Source organism: Odontomachus brunneus, unplaced genomic scaffold, assembly GCF_010583005.1.
Source record: "Odontomachus brunneus isolate Ranch 3 - 2012 unplaced genomic scaffold, Obru_v1 Obru_scaffold_077, whole genome shotgun sequence".
Lineage (NCBI taxonomy): Eukaryota > Metazoa > Arthropoda > Insecta > Hymenoptera > Formicidae > Odontomachus > Odontomachus brunneus.
Genome location: NW_022639527.1, coordinates 558,495 through 578,210, shown reverse-complemented (window position 1 = coordinate 578,210; position 19,716 = coordinate 558,495). Strand labels below are relative to the sequence as shown.

General features: G+C 35.8%; 2 protein-coding genes across 2 annotated transcripts in view; both read left to right on the top strand.

Annotated features, from left to right (window-relative positions):
* Positions 1-970, top strand: part of LOC116847430 — a 196,737-nt gene extending 195,767 nt beyond the window's left edge. The window contains exon 10 of the mRNA XM_032822427.1: positions 558-970. Within this exon, the coding sequence (XP_032678318.1) occupies positions 558-933 (376 nt within the window). The 3' untranslated portion in view covers positions 934-970. The remainder of the gene's footprint in view (positions 1-557) is intronic.
* A 12,426-nt stretch (positions 971-13,396) lies between these two features.
* Positions 13,397-19,716, top strand: part of LOC116847431 — a 17,107-nt gene continuing 10,787 nt past the window's right edge. The window contains exons 1-4 of the mRNA XM_032822428.1: positions 13,397-14,810; positions 16,496-16,590; positions 16,675-16,966; positions 17,203-17,310. Of these exons, the coding sequence (XP_032678319.1) occupies positions 14,588-14,810; positions 16,496-16,590; positions 16,675-16,966; positions 17,203-17,310 (718 nt within the window). The 5' untranslated portion in view covers positions 13,397-14,587. The remainder of the gene's footprint in view (positions 14,811-16,495; positions 16,591-16,674; positions 16,967-17,202; positions 17,311-19,716) is intronic.

The window sequence follows — 19,716 nt, the reverse complement described above, 5'->3', positions numbered from 1 at the left end:
CTCTCTCTCTCTCTCTCTCTCTCTCTCTCTCTCTCTCTCTCTCTCTCTTTCAGGTCTTGTTATGGCCATTTTATATCTTGTGATTGAGAAAAAAATCTCTTGTAACTTTTAATTATTTTTAGAATAGAACACCTTGAAAAAGTTACATTTACTTTAACATAATAATTACAGAACAATTTCGTGGGACTAACATTTCGGAAGATTGTCTCAATATTCGTATTTTGGATATAACATTTTAGGAAAATTGTATTTCAGAAGATTGTCCCGATTCAGTTTTCGGGATTCGGAACATTGGTCTACTTTTCGATATATTTTTTTGGAATTATACGTGTTCTCCAGTATGTTCAAAAGTCATCGATTGATACGAATAATGAGGAAAACAGAGAGAATCTTAAAACATAATCTCAAGGAGTGAAAATGACTCTTTCAGAAAGAACTCATCCAAAAAGGATTATCTTTTCCAAGCATTCTAGTAAATTTTAAAATTGAGAATATTATCCTTTCCACTGCAAAGAATAAATTGCTTCATTTCTAATATCCTTATCTTTCTTCGTCAGGTGTCCAGAGATCCAAGCGTGTATCAGCTCGGTCTTATGGTGCGACGGTGTGCGTCACTGCCCGTCAGGCTTCGACGAGGAAGAGGCCAACTGCTCGTATCGTTTCGGCATGACGCTGCTGTACGTCGCGGTGGGCGCCGGTGCTCTTGGTATATTCCTAATCCTCCTGCTGGCCACCGGCTGCCTCAAGTACTGCCTCTACCGGCACAAGGCGCGTAAAAAGAAGAAGAACGTCGCCCTGAACGTCAATCATCTCCATGTGAATCACACCCACCACAATAACGGCTTGACCGGTAGCCGGCTGAGCGGACGCTACAACTTAGCCACGCCCCAGGAGATGTACCTGGAGAATTATGGGAAGGACAGTATTTGTTGACAATACGCCATTGCCAATATCGAGACCACCGTGTGAATAGTCATGATTTTTAATGCCTACCTCGCTCTGGCCCTCCCTCACACCGATCCCACCTTCGATCATCCTTCCCGTCTACCCCAAGTGAACGGACCGGAGTGTACGGCAGCCAGACACTCCCATCCTGAAAGGCACACATTGACACACGCTCACGCGCATAAATACACATACACACACACACACACACACACACGTATATACATTACACATACATACTTTCGCAGTAATCGTACGAAATCCCGTAGAATATATCCGAAGCACATAGAAGCGAGCGCACGAAAAAGACGCGCACGCTCAGTCGATCTCCCGCGGAAGAGCGACGAGAGAGAGAGAGAGAGAAATAGTGCAAGTACTCGTTGCGGCAGCGCTCACGAAGTGAGACTATTGCACTTGTCGTATAAAAAGTAGCAAACTCCCCTCCATAACGGAATCGTGGCGATCGACTTGCCTGCAGACGAGCGGAGATCTTCCCTCCGACCCATTTTGACCAGAATAAAACGGCAAAACCACGTCGGAATCGCAGATCGCCCGCGATCCTTGTAATTCGAAAGAGGAGGAGACGACAAAAGGGAAGGAGATCGTGCGAACACATCCCGTGCGCTCGTGGTATATGTACATTTACGATAAACACCGCAGTATCATGGTAGGTTTAGATACACACGATTTAGGAGTAAAAAGGTACGCGCGAGTGGACGCAGAGCGGCGAAAATTGACGTTTGACGTGTATACAATGCTTCTAAAGACGTAGTGTACGCTATTTCCGTTGAGTGTACTTCCTGTCGTTCGCATCCTGTCGGTTATCGAGCGAATGTATCGTAAACGCGCACGACGCGGGACATCTGACGATAAAGGCAACGAGACGGAAGGGAAAGGACGGAAAGGTGCGCGCGTGTGCTCGTATATAAGAAAGAGTAGCGTCTCGAATAGTTTACGCGTGAACTGGAGTTCCTCAAGTAAGAGTTAAGACACTATCTGCCATTTTTAGGGGAAAGATGAGTGAGTGAGAGAGAAGCTGCAGCGTGTTTCGTCATTTCAGTCTTAGTGCTTCTCTCTCACTCCTATGAGAGTCCCCCTCTCACTCCTATTCCCTATTAATGGCGGATAGAATCCGGTTCAATCAGGAATCATCACGCGGTGTCTCAATTCTTACGCAAAGAACTCTAGCGTGAACGATGACACGAGATGTAATCGACGAGAAAGTTGCGCGAGAGAAATGCGACACGCTAGCGTGCGAATCTTTCGAATTCGCAGCGTCAAGTGTGGTTATGCTGTGTTAAGAGAAGAAACCCGGGTAGAAATTTAAAACCGAGATTAAAAAGGCCTAGACAGTTTTTTCCTACTTCTTTTAAGATCTTATAAAGACAAATTTGTTTAAGTCATTTAGTTACATATCACAGATATATAACGTTCTTATGTTAACGCCAAGATTATTACTCAACATTACTTAAATTAGTATCAATATTACTTAAATTAGCGTCTAGACTTGTAACTCTAACTAGACCATGCTTAAGTAAATCCTTACTGAAATAACAAATTGAAGCCCTATATTTTAATATATTTATTTAAGATATAATAAATATTAAATCTTTTTTTATAAATATTATTATATATTTAATTACTATACATGATACTTGATTTATATAATACAATTATTATTATCAATATCCAGCATCTCTTTTCTCTGGCTAATTTATCCATTCATATTTTTTATTTAAAATTACAACGATTACGTAATACTAAAATTTATACTTATTTATAATTACCATATAATCATGAATTATTAATGAATAATCGTTTCTTCATTGAAACTATTTCAGGAATTGGTTAACTTGCTACTGACTAAGCCTTATTAGCATAAACCTCGTTTGGAGCATTCACGTCAGCATCAATTCATGATCTATTCGCGAAATTCCATTCAGAATTTGTCTATTTTGGCCATATCTAGGCCCTACAAAGGTATGTCTGTTTTGAGGCACCTATGTCAGCATCAATTCATGGCCTATTCATGAAATTCTATTCAGAATTTGACTATCTTTGTCATATATGGGCTCTGTGAAGGGATGTCCATTTTGAAGTATTCCTGGCTAGAGGGCCATTATATACTTAGGACCCTAGTTAATTTCTACCCGGGAATCGGACACATATTTCATAGCTTTCTCGATTACAATTGCAACCATCGCGAAATCCGGGAGTTGTCGGTTCGCCATCGATGTTCGCGCGTAATCTATCCCGTTATTATGACCATCACGACCAAATTCTGCGCTTCACGCCTATCTCGATCTTTTCATGCGTTAGATCGCCAGTTGTCAGACTAGTTTTGAACTGACGTCACGCACTATGAAATTAGTATCTTTTTAATGCACTGATTGCCACAAAGCTTTTTAATGCACTGATTGCCACAAAGCCACAAAACAAAACTTATTATAGCAGCAAATTTTTTTGTTTAAGAAAATTTACATTTTATTATAGTATTAGATTAAGAAAGCGTGTTTAATAGTGTTACTAATTTCTAAAGACTGGTTAATAAGAGTATTGTATTACCTAATATTAACGGCTCTAGAAATGTTAATTATTACTCTTATGTAATACGTGTCAGTCACAATATTAATTATAACACTGGTCCACAGGTAATTTTTCACATGGATTTTCTCATGTGTTTCTTGTCTATTTTTATGCGTGGAATTCGAAACATCCATAATTTCTTGTCTTTTTATAATGGTTATTTGACTTAATATATTAAGATATTCCTTGCAATTCGATTTAATTCTAAATTTTTATATTGAAATATATTATCACAATATTAAATATTTTCTATAAAAAATACTTTTATTGAAACAATATAGTTGTTTATAAAAGTTTATTATGATTAATGATTAATTCTCTTTTTACACGATTTTTTCCAATTAAGCACAATATATGATAAAATTGATACGACATTTTTTATTTTTAAAAGAGACATATCGCAAGCCAAATCAGTAATTTCTTACAGTCTTAATTATATCCTTAATTGAGTAATGTCTATATATCTAGAAAAAATCATTTTCTTGAAACTTAAAGATCATATCACTGAAAAATTCTGGATTTTAATTAAATTTCTTTAAAAAATTGTTTTGAAATTCTGCGTAAAAAATACTACACATAATTTGGTCGAAAAAGTTTGTTGTAGACCAGTGTTATCCGTCTATAAATCCCCAATTACTATGTTGCCTAATCAGCCACTTTCTTCACATATTACTTTGCGTCACATGTTGCTTATCGCGTCGTCTGTTTGTGCGTCGCGACGATCAGATCGCTAGTCTGGCCGCGACTCTGTTCTACGTCGATCCGACGATCGTTTCTTTCTTTCTTCTTTAAAAAGGAATTCTTTACTATTACCCATACCAACGATTGCCGGCTACCAAAACTTTCATGGGTAATTCACGGAGGACGGTATGATACGTAGATAACACTCGCGTAGTTTAGGCTCGGTATTGAAATGCGTGTGGCTCGAATGAGACTTAAGTACCAATGTGTAACTAACTAATTGGATACCGAAGGAGCGTATACATCGTAATCCAGTTACGAATGTGTGTTTGAGCAAACACTACACGCACACATACAAAGGTACATCTGTAAACACACGCACACACAGAGTTACACGCGCACGACGCGCACGTCGCCCTACGCGTTAGCCTATTATAGACACTCGTACACTCTGTATGGCAAAGCGCGTATCTAACGTACGTCTGTATGCTGTGATAGAGGTAAGCGTATTAACAATCGGAAATAAATCTCTCGCGTGGACTCGCGTTCGAATATGCGCATTCTCAGAGTTAACATCACGAAACGCCGATCTCGAAACCTCTCAGTGCGGTCATCCTTGACGATGTCGAATCTTGACGCAGTCAAACGTGTCATCTTTAGGTCACATTAAGTGTTCACAGCAAGGTACGCGATGTGTGGTCCAAAATTTAAGATCTAAACACGTTCAACTCAAGAGAAAGAGAGAAAGTGACACGAACGAAATTAAACGAGACAAATTCATATTGAGCCGTCGAACGGAATAACGATGTTAGTCTCGTCAAAACGTAAAAGTTCGTCGTAATTGGATTTTACATAAATCACGGATTCAAGTGAGAGCATATGTTCGATTTTTCACGGAAACGCCGGCTTCATAACAAACGATTTTATATTGCCCGAGTCGAAATTTTGCATTTACGTTATCCCTAAAAATTCCGGAGTACTTGAAGAACACTATACAAGCTATTGTCATATCTTAATGCTATAAATTGTTATTTCATGTCATTTTTCCATGTTGAATTGCCCTTAATAAAGGAGACTTACTCTGGAATTATATTCAAGATTCTTCATTAATCTCTGGATACCTGACGAAGAATAAAACGGAGAGGAGAATAAGAAAACTAGAAAGGAAGGGATTTATTCTTTATAATAAAAATTATATTATTTTCTCACTATTTTTATATTATCTTCTTACTATTATTCTTCTTTTTATTAACAAGATAATAATCTCTTTAGTATTGCAAAAACTGATTGATGATATTCTCTAACTAATCTTATTATCTCCTTATTATTGTTTTCCTTCTTTATCAGCGGAATAATAATTTTTTTGATATCATAAAAAATATAAAAATTACAATAAAATAACTATTAATGTATTCCAGGGTAAGGCAATAATAGCAATTTAGAAGATGCCACAAAGTGAATGACGATCTTCAAAAATGTCGATAATGTAGAGGCGATGGTCATTAACATGCTATCCTTTTCATATTTCTTGTATATATAGATTTTATATAAAGTTTTGCGCTGTTCTATTGCTGTTCCGTTTTACTATATTTACTGGCAAACGTAACTACGCACATACAGGATATATATATTCATTATATTCATTATATTTACAATATTCATTATATGCTTACCGATTATAACGATTGGACAGATTCCATATGTCTAATCAATCAGATTCCATATGTCTAATCAATCAGTTTTTAAACGGCAATAAAATACAATAATAAAAATTTTGAAAACGTTTTTTTCGTAAAAAATTTTTTTCGTAAAATATTGTTTTCACTTGTTTAAAGAAAATCACATTTTTTTATTTGTAATATTATAAAGAGAATTGAAACAAATTCAATAGTAACTAATAATGTTATTTCTGTTATTATTTTACAACAAAAAAGAGCGTAGTAAGATAATAAATTTCAATAATGTACAACGCAAACATGCAGAAATACAAACTAATATATCTTAATTGATGCGGCATATAAAACTCTGTCATAAAAGGTGGAGCTTTGTGTCGTAGAATGTCGATTACCCTCCATGTCTTGAGCACCTAACACATTTGCTTATAGTATATTCCAAATATTATTGTATCTTTTGTGTGTATCTTCGCTATTAAATGTCAGTAAAAATAACATTATTGGTTACTACTGAATTTATTTTGATAATTTTTACAATATTACGAATAAAAGAAAATGTCGTCTCATTAAAAAAAAATGAAAATAGCCTTGATTTTTTACGAAAAAATGTTTACAAAATTTTTATTTTTGCATTTTATACCATTTAAAAACTGATTAATTGCATGTAGAACATTTTTCTTCCCGATTATCGTAACTATTAAAAAAAAAATAGCGGATATCATTACGATGAACAACCAATATAGAAATCTTTCTGCAAGCTTTTTGTACATTTATAAGCTTCTAAACTCAGTTGTAAAAGTACAGCAATGTTATTTGAAATTTCTCTGAGCGGAGTAAACACACGCTCGGTATATACAAATTGTAGAACTTTTGTATAACACGCAAACATGTACTCTGACTGATATATAACACGAGATGTTAATTTAGAAATTTTCGTTATACATTGCGCAATGCTCCAATTCATGTTTGCATGCTGTTTTTATATATGCTATTTTCATATATATTTATTATTATATGCATTTATAATAATACAATCGCGCATGTTACACAATGCTACTATTCTATATATTATTGTTCTTATTACTATTATTACCCTCCAACGGAAATTGGAAGGTCAATATGATATCAAAATTTCGACCCGGCTCTCGTCAATTTCTCGCATTTATTTACAAGGAAAGTTCATCCACGCTGTTATTTCGGTCGGCGGCTCGCGTATTGCGCGATTTTATATGACAACATTCAACGCTAGAACTTACCCGCGGTTCTCGGTGTCTTTTTTTTAGCTCGAACTTGGCTTGATATGCCGCGCTGCAATCGACACTTTTCTAAACTTATACACAATCCGCGTAATCCACATCAAGGCACGAGATATTTTCCCACGGCACGCGCGTGGACCACATTAAGATCTTCGCCGGCCCCACGAATCGCTCCGTGAATAATTCGCTGGTCGTGAAACGGCCTACCTATATGCGAATACTGCCGCAGTCATTGTTTATTTACTGACTTTTGTAAGTCTCTTTCTATCTATATCCTGTTGCGAAACCTGTTCGAGAGAGAAAGAGAAAGAGAGTGTGTGTGTATGTGTGTGTGTGCGCGCGCGCGCGTGTGTACTACGACCTTCTATGCGGTATAAGACGCAAGGAATTCAAAAATACGAATTCAAATGCGAATGTGACATGTATACTAGCGAATAATGTATAGCCGCGCCATCGGAAGCGAGAGAGGTGCGCGCACGCCAAGCTCGATGTGTTAACCGCGCGATTGCAACATTAAAAAAGGACATGTTAAAATTTAACTCTAACATATCGAAAGCTCGAAATTGATTCAAGCGCGCCTCCATCTACTTACCTATAGCGAGACTGAAGTAGCGATCTTTTTCATTAACGCGAGGTGGGCTCCTTTCGGGAAAAGAGACTCTCCTGAATTCTTCTTTTATCTGAAGTCACTGTGCTGAGAGATGAGAAAAATGAAGAGAAAATCAGTCAATGAAAATGGAAAGAAGGATACAGAGAAAAAGAATATGAGAGAGAGAAAGAGAGAGCCGTTTGTGTCGCGGAATTTTTTATATAACCCCGAGTCGATACGGTCGGTTCTTCCAGCTCGCGATAAATCTGTCTATAAATAAATAAGCGAACGAGAGTCAGTCCCCCCCCCCTTCCTCGGCGACGAAACCGACGTAATAAACATTGTGGGACGCATCGTTATTTCCATTCGCGGGGGACGACGACTATTCATATTAACCTGTATTCTCCTTGACACGCGAACGCGCGGCAATGCGACACGGCCTTTAAAAAGTACACGGTGCGCGTACAGAGCCATTTGTTCTGTGTCTCGGAATCGCGAAGCGGCACTGTGCTCGGTCCCACCGGCGGAACGGAAAAGAGGTCCGTTGCGTACACAACAGACAGAGGATCTCTAACTATTATACAAGAGCGCGCGAAAGCTCGCGCGGCCCCACGTCGCGCTCGATCGAGAATGCGTCCTACGAGATACCAAGAAAAAAAGAAAATAAAAAAACTATAGTAATATGCATGTATGTAAGAGAACGTACACGAAAAAAATGCCGTAGCACAAAGCAGGCTCGCACACACGTAGCTAACTGAAAAAAAAGGAAAAAAAAATACAGAAAAAGTGAATGGTAAGAGTTTTGAATCAAAGAGGCCTTGATTCAACGACGTTTCTAAGCAAGTATTACGCGTTACACGATGTATTGTAATCCCGTGTTTATAATTTTAATAAAATACCATCGCGTTAAAGAAACCCAGCAGATCAGCCGTGTCGGAGGTGCGTTATTGATTCATCATCATCATCACCATCATTGCCATCGTCTCAACATTATTATCGTCTATCATTATCTATCATCATTATAATCATTATCATCTTTTCATTGTTTTCCGTTCTCACAGACGAATATTCTTTTCGTTCACGAGGAAGAATAGCGTGTAGTTGAAAATGCGCGATCCAACAGCCGAAATTGTACTCTCTGCTCGCGAGTACAGACAAGTAAATCAAGGAATGAAAAATATAAATTCGACGACCGCGGCTTAAAAGGACTTTTCGCGCCGTCGGTCTAAATTCGATTTGTTCTAATTATTTTCTACTTTAATCTCTTTGTACTTTCTCTCCAGTAAACTCGTGAGCTAATCAGTGAGCTATTATGATTATACCGCGAAAATGATAATCGACGAGGTCGCAAATAGACCAAGTAAACACCAACTAACCGTAACATCAATATAACTCTCAACAATATAATTGTTACATACACAGTATACATTATATAGTACTTGTCGAACGGGAAATTATAATATTGATATAATGTTACTGTTAATAGGTGTTTATTTAGGACTATGAAGAAAAAGATAAAACTATAAAATAAAAAAGGAGACAAAGAATTTCTCTCTTTTCATTTCATAGTTCTTTTATATCTTACAGAATATGATATATAATTATGTTCTTAATTATAAAATATAATTACATAATATTTTTAATTATAATATATAATTGTATTATAGTTTTTTCATTTTATAGAAAAGATAGCGATTTGTGTTTACCATGGTGAAAAAGATTAAAGTATAAGATAATTTTTTGGACTCTTCCAACAATTTAAAAAAAAGATTTTAAGGTAAATATTCATCTGTTTTATATAAAGCTATTACTTGCAATGGAAAAGATTGAGAAAAATACTTTTTTTTATAAAAAAGAGATCAACGTTTTGAATCTTTTAAACGGCATTATGCACTTTTTTCATAATACTGTACACGGAGAAAATTTTATAATAAAAATTATTATAGAATCTTGTAATCTAAAAATAGATCAATATTCTGCGATAATTGACTATCCTTTCATTTTATATATGCTACTTATATTTTTAGAAACTTGAATGTAGTATTAAAACACACTTGCTATGTTTTTAATGAAATCGGTTATGTTTTAGCAAAATTTAATATGTTCCTTAGTAAAATAGACTTTACTAACTGTCTGTTCCTAAACTATTAAAAGCATAATAAAATTGAAAAGAATTTATACGAAAAAAAATACTATAATAGCCTTTCCGTGTAGGGTACTTTAAGACGAATTTAACGCACTACTCTATAGAAATGTTATTTTTATTAATATTAATATAAAATTTGTAGCATTTTTTTAAATAATAGTAATTATAAATTCAGAAAATTTTTAGTACTTATGTTTATATTTCTAGTCAGAACTCATGTGTGAGAAATAATCAAAAACAAATTCTCTTATTGGATCATCATATATGTGCATCAAGAGAAAAATATTTAAACCGTGTTGAAACAAATGTACACGCGCTGTACGAAAATGGATATGAACAATAAGAGCCAAATGCTAAATGTTTATGCAAATAGATTAGAATAATAATGTTTGATAGAGTGAAACTTATGCGCCGAATAATTTTCCGAACTTTCAACGTACGTGGTAAATTCTTCTGGTTAAGGTAGTATTTTTCGCAACTTAAAAAATGAAATAACACACATTAGAGTTTTAAATAAAAAAGGGCGTATCTATTAATTATAACATTATTAGCATCCAGGATCGGTTTGATTCGTACGTTGAAAGTCTCCGGAAAATCATTTGGCGTGTGCGTTTGACATTATCAAACATTAATATTCTCTCATTCTAATCTATTTGCACGAACATTTAGCATTTGACTCTTATTGGCCATATCTCTCTTAATTAAGTTTTACCTTTAGAGCTTCACATATATGTTTAGATCGATATGAATATTTCTTTTATGTCGTCCAGGTAGATTTCTCCAGAAAGTCCCATCATGTCTATCGCGAAGAACTTTTCACAATCGCGGGGATGAAACGCGGATAAAATGCCCGGGGAAAAGGAAGGGCAGAGCACAGTCCTTCGGGAATCGACGTCATCCATATTCCAACCCTAATTTAAGCTTATAAATCCGCGTCGTCGCGTCTTGCGAAATCTCTTCCATCTTTGATTTCTCGCGCGACCTCGCTGCCACCTTCCCGAGCGATATATTACCGTGTGGTGGATTTTTTATACATAAAAGTGATACGAGACGCGCATGCGGCTTGAGAGAAGACACCTCGCTAATTTACGGTACAGAGACAACGTGAAAAACAATCCTTTTTTCTTCTTCTGTAATTCAGGGCAATATTATTCGAGACTTGTGTTCGTTTTTGAAGCTTTTTATAGCTCTTTGCTGGCACTTCGCGCGCGCGCGCGCGCAACGTATGAATAAAGATATTACAATACTGTCGCTTCTGTAAACCAGAGAGCCACTCGCGCAACGTAAACGCGCATATATACACACAGAAGCATATGAATAAACAGGAATGTTTACTGTCTACCAATAGCAAACGCGTCGACGAGAGCGCAATCAAGTATCGATTTATAATTTCCTCTTCTTCTTCCGGAGAGACCTCCGAATTATCTTTCTCTCGCGTTTCACTCTCGGTTATATTGGGCTAAATTAGACATTATGAAATAACTGTCATAATTATGGGTCGAATTTTAATTTCCGGTCAAACTTTATGATTTATTAAAAAAGCACACATTATGATGAAATAATTTGTTTACATTCCCCAGCTATTTTATATAATTATATATTAAAGTTATATTCATAAGCATTGTTAATATCTATTTTATATAAGCTGAAACAATGTGAATATGGACATTATTAACATAAAATTAGGTATAACTCATTATTGGCCATATCTCTCTTAATTAAGTTTTACCTTTAGAGCTCCACATATATGTTTAGATCGATATTTCTCTTATATCGTCCGGATAGATTTCTCCAGAAAGTTTCATCGTGTCTATCGCGAAGGACATTTCGCGATCGCGGGGATGAAACGCAGATAAAATCCGTTATAGGGACACAAAATAACTTTGCTGACCCATAATTACGCTAATAATTTTTATTAATTAATAATTTATTAATTTGAAGTCTAATAATTTTGCTTTAAAAATATAATGTTTGTTGCTCATATTGGTATTAACAGTTTTTTCTAATATTTGATTGACAAATTTATGTGTATGAATTATTCTAATCTTAGAAATTGTTTACCTATGCTCGAGAAAAAGACATCTTCTGGATAATTTATAAAAGAAATACTAGTTCAAATAAATTGAAGTTAAACATATATTTTTATGTAATTTTAATAAAAATATAATTCTGTGTAAATGAAAAAAAAAATATTGGAGATATTAACATAAGTAGAGAACTTTGCTCATAAAAGTTCCGTGTTTGTGCTGAAATGGATACAGCCACTTACAATCAATGAAATAAAAGTTGCTAAAGATTTTTCCAAGATAAAAGTTCAAAATGAAAGTATTTTCTAGATGAAAGTGTTTAGCTCCTTTTTGATACATTTGTTTGTACCAAGAATGATTGCATTAATCCTAATATCCGAGGTTCCGGCCATAAAGGAATATTCAATATTTAAGGATATATTGTCTGTATAATCCCTACAAAGAATCATTGAAAGTTACATAAATACACGCATTAATATTTCTATATATATTTTTTTGTTTCATATAAAAAAGTATACATTACGATACCATTGAATGGCAACATGTTCTTACTTCAATGCATCATATTATTATAATTTACTTTATTTTATATTGTTTCTGGCTTTTAAATTGTTATCTCTAAACCACAAAAAAATTTTGCATACATTATTTTGTATACTTAGAGTACATGTATATAGAAATTGAAATTTTTGTCATTATTTTTTAATTACCTTTTACTAAAGATAACAACATCATATATTTGCATAACAGTACAGTTTAGAATTTCAAATAGCTGGATGATGTCGAATGAGATATAAATGACGTATTATTAATGTTAAAAACGTCATTAATACACCATTAAAACATCATTTGACATCACCATATTTGCTGGGCTTTCATTTCAAAGCGAAATAACTTTTGATCTAAACTCTAAATCAATGTCCAATTGCTTGCGCTTACTTTTAAATACAATATCAATTAGATGAATTTTCAATTTTTTTCAAAATTTTTTCATTATTTTTGAGATATCGGCGATACATTCTTTAAATTTGACTTGAAGTTTTTAAGTGTGTAATATAAAATTTTTCTTATATTATACCATTAATATCTTCCTTTAAAAAATTATAGAAGCCTTCTGAATTTTTCCAGCGAACAATTTTCGTTTTTCGGCATGCTGGCGTGTATTATTTTTTCGTTTAAGTTATGCGGCTTGCATCGCTTTTTAGCGAATAAAGTTATTTTGAAACTTTCTTCTTACTTTATTGTTTAATTTTTTAGAGCTCTTTTTATCCATTTCTAAAGCCAGGTGCGACTGCTTTATTATTCTCTCGCATACAGAACGGAAAGAAAGGAATAAGAGCTATTACTCAGTAAGCAAATTGATAATGCGCGCAGTTTGGCAGTAAATTTGATCAGAATCCCATACCAAAACTATAAATATCTGTATCCGCATTCAGCTCGTGTTTTGATGTTAGAATCTGCTGATAGGCAATGCGAACAGATTGACAGCAGAAACGTGCAGATCTTGTCACGTAGCAGGACTTGCTCGTTTCTGCTGCCAATCTACCGTCAGATCGTACAGGTTCTGCTCGATTTCTGCCGCCAATCTACTCGAATTGTCTGTTAGCAGGCTCTGTCACATTTCTTGTAAGAACTAGAAACTCTATTTCTTTCAGTCAAGACGCATTTTGTTGATTATTTTCACGTTAATGTGACATTTCTGGCGACAATTTGGCAATATAATCAGATATAACAAATCCTGTGTTGAATTTGATGCCTTTCTGGCATCACAAATTTGTAGCAGACTCTGTTCAAAAACTATTTACGCAAATTTGGCGATCTGGATATATAAACTTATATTATATGCCGAAACATTAAAGCTCTAGGAATTCTGAGCACTACGATCTTTCTTACCTTCGTGCCTTATTCAACGTACAAATCCCACAACTTTAGTAATTTTTCGAATTTTTAAGAATCTCTTTAGGAACACATTTTCTACACTCAAAACTTTGAAATGAAATGCAAGAAAAGAGAAATCGATTTGTTTGACCTACCAAGATGGACAGTTCCTTTAAACGACCTATAATTAGAATCGTTACTTTACAGGAAATCGCATATTCGCTTGTAATAAAAATTTATCGACATATATCCGCCAAGCGAGGTAAATTTCAAACAAGGCAAAGCCAAATGCCTCGTAATAAAGGCAGCTTATTATTCATACGAGAATGTAAAATGCGAGTTTGTTTCGCGATCTAACTTTAAAATAAACGCTTTTATCTCCGCAAATCCTCTGACAAGCGGAAAGGGAGGGCGCGTTGGAGTGAGAGTGTTGGGGAGAAAGGGCTCCACTAAGAGAGCAATTTTCATGTCGATCGTTTTTATTCATACAACCCGATAAAGTCATGCTGCATAAGACACGCGCGCACATATAATATCGCGTCGCGATCGCGAATCGACGTCAACGCTGGCGTCGCTCGCCCGCTCCTACGTTGTTCGCCTTTTTCCCCCGACGTTCCTCCACCACCCGTCAATTTTCCCTGCGAGAAGAAGGGGAGGGGGAAGGGAGGGGGGAGAGGTTGTTGTCCCATAACCTGACGAATTTATCATCGCGCACTGCCTGTCGATAAAATATCTATCGCGGACATACTCGCGAAGAATACGAGGGCGAGGAAGGGAAGGCGGGAGGAAGGATCGTTCGTCGTCGAATGTCCGGCGGAAACGCGTCGTACGTCGACGCGACGGCACAGCGCGACAAGCTGGAGCCGCCGCGATCTTTGCAAGGTGTCGAGGATGCGGAGATGATTTGGGACACGATCGCGAGGCGATTCCCGAACACGGCGCCGCTGCTCTGCGAGATGGAGACGGTGATCGAGCGCGCGGAGGACCTGCTGCAGCAGCTCAGAGCGACGTCCTGCACCCAAGGAGTCGGTACGGGCTACTCCGGGGTATTCAGTGCGATCCTGCGAGAATCCTGCGAGTCGATCGGGAGGAGGATTCTCCCAGGGGAAGCGAGTTTAATCTCGCGATGAGGGGAAGATGAATAAATTTAATTTAATTTCGCGCCTTTCAAGCATCGGCTTGCGCGAGCGTGAAATTAATGGCTACAATAGCGCGATCCAATTATGCAAACAGCCGCGTGTATGTGGTATAATTAGCTGTGCGCCGAGCTAACGTGATTGTAATTATCGTGTCATTAAGTGGAGTGCATTTACAGTATTGCCGCACGGAAAAGAATTATTTATTCACAAGCAGGATTGTGATTTTTCGTACATGGAAAAAAGATCAGTTGAATTAACGTGACAATAACACAATCGTCATAATCATCACAATTAAAATATCAAAGGATCTAATGACGTTTAAATCTAATATCTATTCTCTAATCTGACTTCAAGCTATAAATCATTATCATTACTATCGACCTAGCGAACATTACTATAAATATGGGAAATATTCTGTACATTAATTGTTTATCTTATAATTACGCTCTTTTCTTAAACCATTTTGTAATATTTCGCGTTTTGAGAGGGTATATTCTAGGACATTAATAAATGCTATTCACTCACACAACTAAACGCATTTTGATCAAAGAAGGCAAAATTCGTAGTTCAATAATGAAACACATTTGGTTCTTAAGAATCAGAAATTCTGTTTTCCCGAGCTAAAACGCATTCAGTTATATCATTGTCCCGCTAAAGATTGATTAAGTTAATGTAATAATGGTGCAACTAAATATGTGAGTTGAAGAAAACAGAATTTCTGATAATTCTATACAATTTTATACAAAGGCTCTACGAAGTATACAATTTTAATTAAATATATCTTTGGTTTAAATGTTAGAGCAAATATTAAGTGTTGAGTAATAATAATGTTTAACAGTGTTAACGCACATGCCGGGCAAATTTTCTAATTATAATGTACATAGTAAAGCAAACCAATTAAATCGATCCTGAAAATCCCAATCTATATAATTAATATTAATATATTATTATATTATTAATATAATATAATTATATAATATAATATTATAATATTATAATTCTATTATATAATATAATAGAATATATATATATATATATTCCTATTATATTCCTATTATATTTCTATTATATAATATAATATTATTATTAATATTATTATTATAAATTATAATAAATTATATTAAAAATTAATCATAATAATTATTGTTATTGTTATTGCTATTATTATTGTTATTGTTATTATTATTATTGTTATTGTTGTTATTATTATCATTATAATTATTATAATTATCCAAGTTAATATCATGCTAGTCAAAAAAGGTTAAATCTGAACTTTTAATAAATGTCTTTTAATAAATGTCTGTATCAATCCAACAAAAAATTTACATTATTATATGACGTGAATTTAACGATTAATTCAATACAGTACATTTGCTTCTAAAATGTAATTTAAAAAATTCTTAAATGTAATTAAAAAAGATTCTGGAATTTCCATCATGAATTGTCTCACGTTATAACAATCATGATAGTCTATCTAGGTAAGAACACTCCCCGACAATCTTAAAAAATTTACAACTTCGTAGCATTACTTCCGAGCTAGTTCGCAAGACGCGTGACTCTCGCTCGACATTACAGACACGTCCAGCTCGTTTCACACTCCGGATTCGCGGGAATCCAACACGACAATCTCGATGGTCTCCGACATAGAATCGTTCGCCGAGGAAACGAACGTACGTAGAATAAACCGCCGCGCCGAGTCTCGCTCGCTGTCACGTATTATACTGTGTTCTCTACTCTAAATCGAAAAAATACAGCCTCCGGAGCAGGTAGCTGAGCAAGCCATTGAGAATCTGGAGGAGGCGCGAGTCACGGTGCAAGATATTCGCGAAAAGGTAACTGAGCCGGAGTCTCAACGTGGCGATGAGCAAACCATTCGGCGGAAGGAGCAGAGGGTAGAGGAATATCATTTGAATTCACCGGCGAGGCTCGATGAAGTCGTTCAACATTTCAAAACGAGTTCGACTAAGTGTCACAGTTCCCAGGGGGAATCAGACGCAAATGTAACGGATAGCGGCGACAAACGGATCGACGTCAGTTCCGAGGAAAGTGAGTGATGTGTCGCAGTAGAAAAAGATAAAAAAGATAAGAAATAGAAGAAGCGCAGACAGCGCAAATGTCTAAAATACGTATGAAAGACATTCAAAAGGTGTCTAAGACAAATAGAATATTTTTCGGATATCTTAAATATGTTTTTTAGACATTTAGGCTGCGTATGAGTATCCGCTAATACACGTGAGAGAGATTTCGTACTTTAACAAGATTGCCCAAATATAATTCATTAGGACTGGCGGAGATCATGGCAGAAAAGAGCAGCTTGGAGGGTTGGACGAAAGCGGTTGATAACGCATTGCGGGAATGGCGCGACGATACGGAGAACATCGATGCATCCGGTACGAGCAAAAAACATATTTCGTTACACGATTCAAAATATCATAATTGCTTTGAAAGTTTGTAATATCATTACTGTTTGTACATTATTGTTTGTAAATATCATAATTTTTCTTCCTTCTTTATTCTTCCTTACCCTTTCTTCCTCTATATATTCTGAATTCTTTATTTTATTGGTATATATCCGTAGTATCTACTTCATTTTAGTACACTAAAGGGTTTTTTTCTTTAATAAAAATTATTATATATGTAAGAGTCGGAGAGAAAAGCGGAACTTTGCTAGGTCGGGACTCAAATCCGGGTCTTTCGTTTGCCAGGTACTGCTCTAAACCACTGAGCTACCCAGGCTCCCGCCCCAACACATTCTCTCTCGTCTTCTTATTGATGTTATTTGTCAAAATGCCGCGTGTTACCTCAGTTCGATCTACATCCTACAGTTAGGCCAGCCTGGCATCACATTCGTCCCGAATGTGCTTTCCACTAATTTAAACTTTAACGTATGTCTAATATCCGCTCACCGGCCAGTGTCTCCTATCTATAAACCTTAAACCATAACTGAGACACCCCTGGGTCTTGCGCGATATTTTTTTGAGAACACTAAATACTAATCCAAACTTAACGCGTGTCTAATATCCGCTCACCGGCCAGTATCCCCTATCTACAAACTTTAAACCATAACTGAGACACCCCTGGGTCTTGCGCGATATTTTTTTGACAACACTAAACACTAATCCAAACTTAACGCGTGTCTAATATCCGCTTACCGGCCAGTATCCCTTATCTACAAACTTTAAACCATAACTGAGACACCCCTGGGTCTTGCGCGAAATTTTTTGGACAACACTAAACACTAATCCAAACTTAACGCGTGTCTAATATCCGCTCACCGGCCAGTATCCCCTATCTACAAACTTTAAACTATAACTGAGACACCCCTGGGTCTTGCGCGATATTTTTTTGACAACACTAAACACTAATTCAAACTTAACGCGTGTGTAATATCCGCTTACCGGCTAGTATCCCTTATCTACAAATTTTAAACCATAACTGAGACACCCCTGAGTCTTGCGCGAAATTTTTTGGACAACACTAAACACTAATTCAAACTTAACGCGTGTGTAATATCCGCTTACCGGCTAGTATCCCTTATCTACAAATTTTAAACCATAACTGAGACACCCCTGGGTCTTGCGCGATATTTTCAACGACGCCAACATTAAACACAATTCAAACGGCAGCTCCGAACCGATCAATCCCGAACTCTCTGACGAGGAAACACGATGAGTACGCTAATCCCACTTCTGAACTGTAAGGCCCGATCTACAATAGATGGAGTAAGGAGTAGGAGTAGGAGTAAGACAAAATGAAAATAATGATTTCGCTTACTCCCTTACTCCAATAAAAGTTTGCCCGTATACATGACATGGAGTAAGCCTGAATTAAGTAGTAAGAGCTGGAGTAAGGGAATAAGCGAAATAAATTATTTCCATTTCGTCTTACTCCTACTCCTTACTCCATCTATTGTGGATCGGGTCTAAGAGTCAGAGAGAAAAGTATATCGAAAGCCGGAGTTTGCTGGGCCGGGACTCGAACCCGGGTCTTTCGCTTGCCGGGCGACTGCTCTAAACCACTGAATTACCTAGGCTCCGGCCCCAACACACTCTCTCTTGTCTTCTTATTGATGTTATTGTCAAGATGCCGTGTGTTACCTCAGTTCGGTCTACATCCTACATATACAGGGTGTAAAAATTAGACCGACAAACTTTGAGAGGAAATAGAGGACATAAAAACAAACATATTTTGTTAATAATGTTTTTCTCTACGACGCTTCGTTTTAATACTACAGAGTACAAAATAGGAATTTTATGATTTTAACAAAAAACATATAAGTGGAAAAATTAAATTTATTTCAATTACACATATATATTTTAATCTTCAAAAAACAATAAACAAAAGAACAGAACAAAAATGCGCAATTGATTAGCTCAATTTATAATAAATGTTCAAAAATTCCTCCATTTGCTTCAAAACAAAGATGACATTGTCGAATTTATGAGACACCTATTGAAACAGAAGCAGAATTGGTAGCCCGAATTACTGCTGCAGCATATCAGGTTCAAAATATTCCTGCAGTCTTCGAGTGTGTGAGATAATCAATGTTTTGACGATGTTATCTTTGTGTTGAAGTAAATGAAGGAATTTTTGAACATTTATTATAAATTGAGCTAATCAATTGCGCATTTTTGTTTCGTTCTTTTGTTCATTGTTTTTTGAAGATTAAAATATATATGTATAATTGAAATAAATTTAATTTTTCCACTTATATGTTTTTTGTTAAAATCATAAAATTCCTATTTTGTACACTATAGTATTAAAACGAAGCATCGTAGAGAAAAACATTATTAACC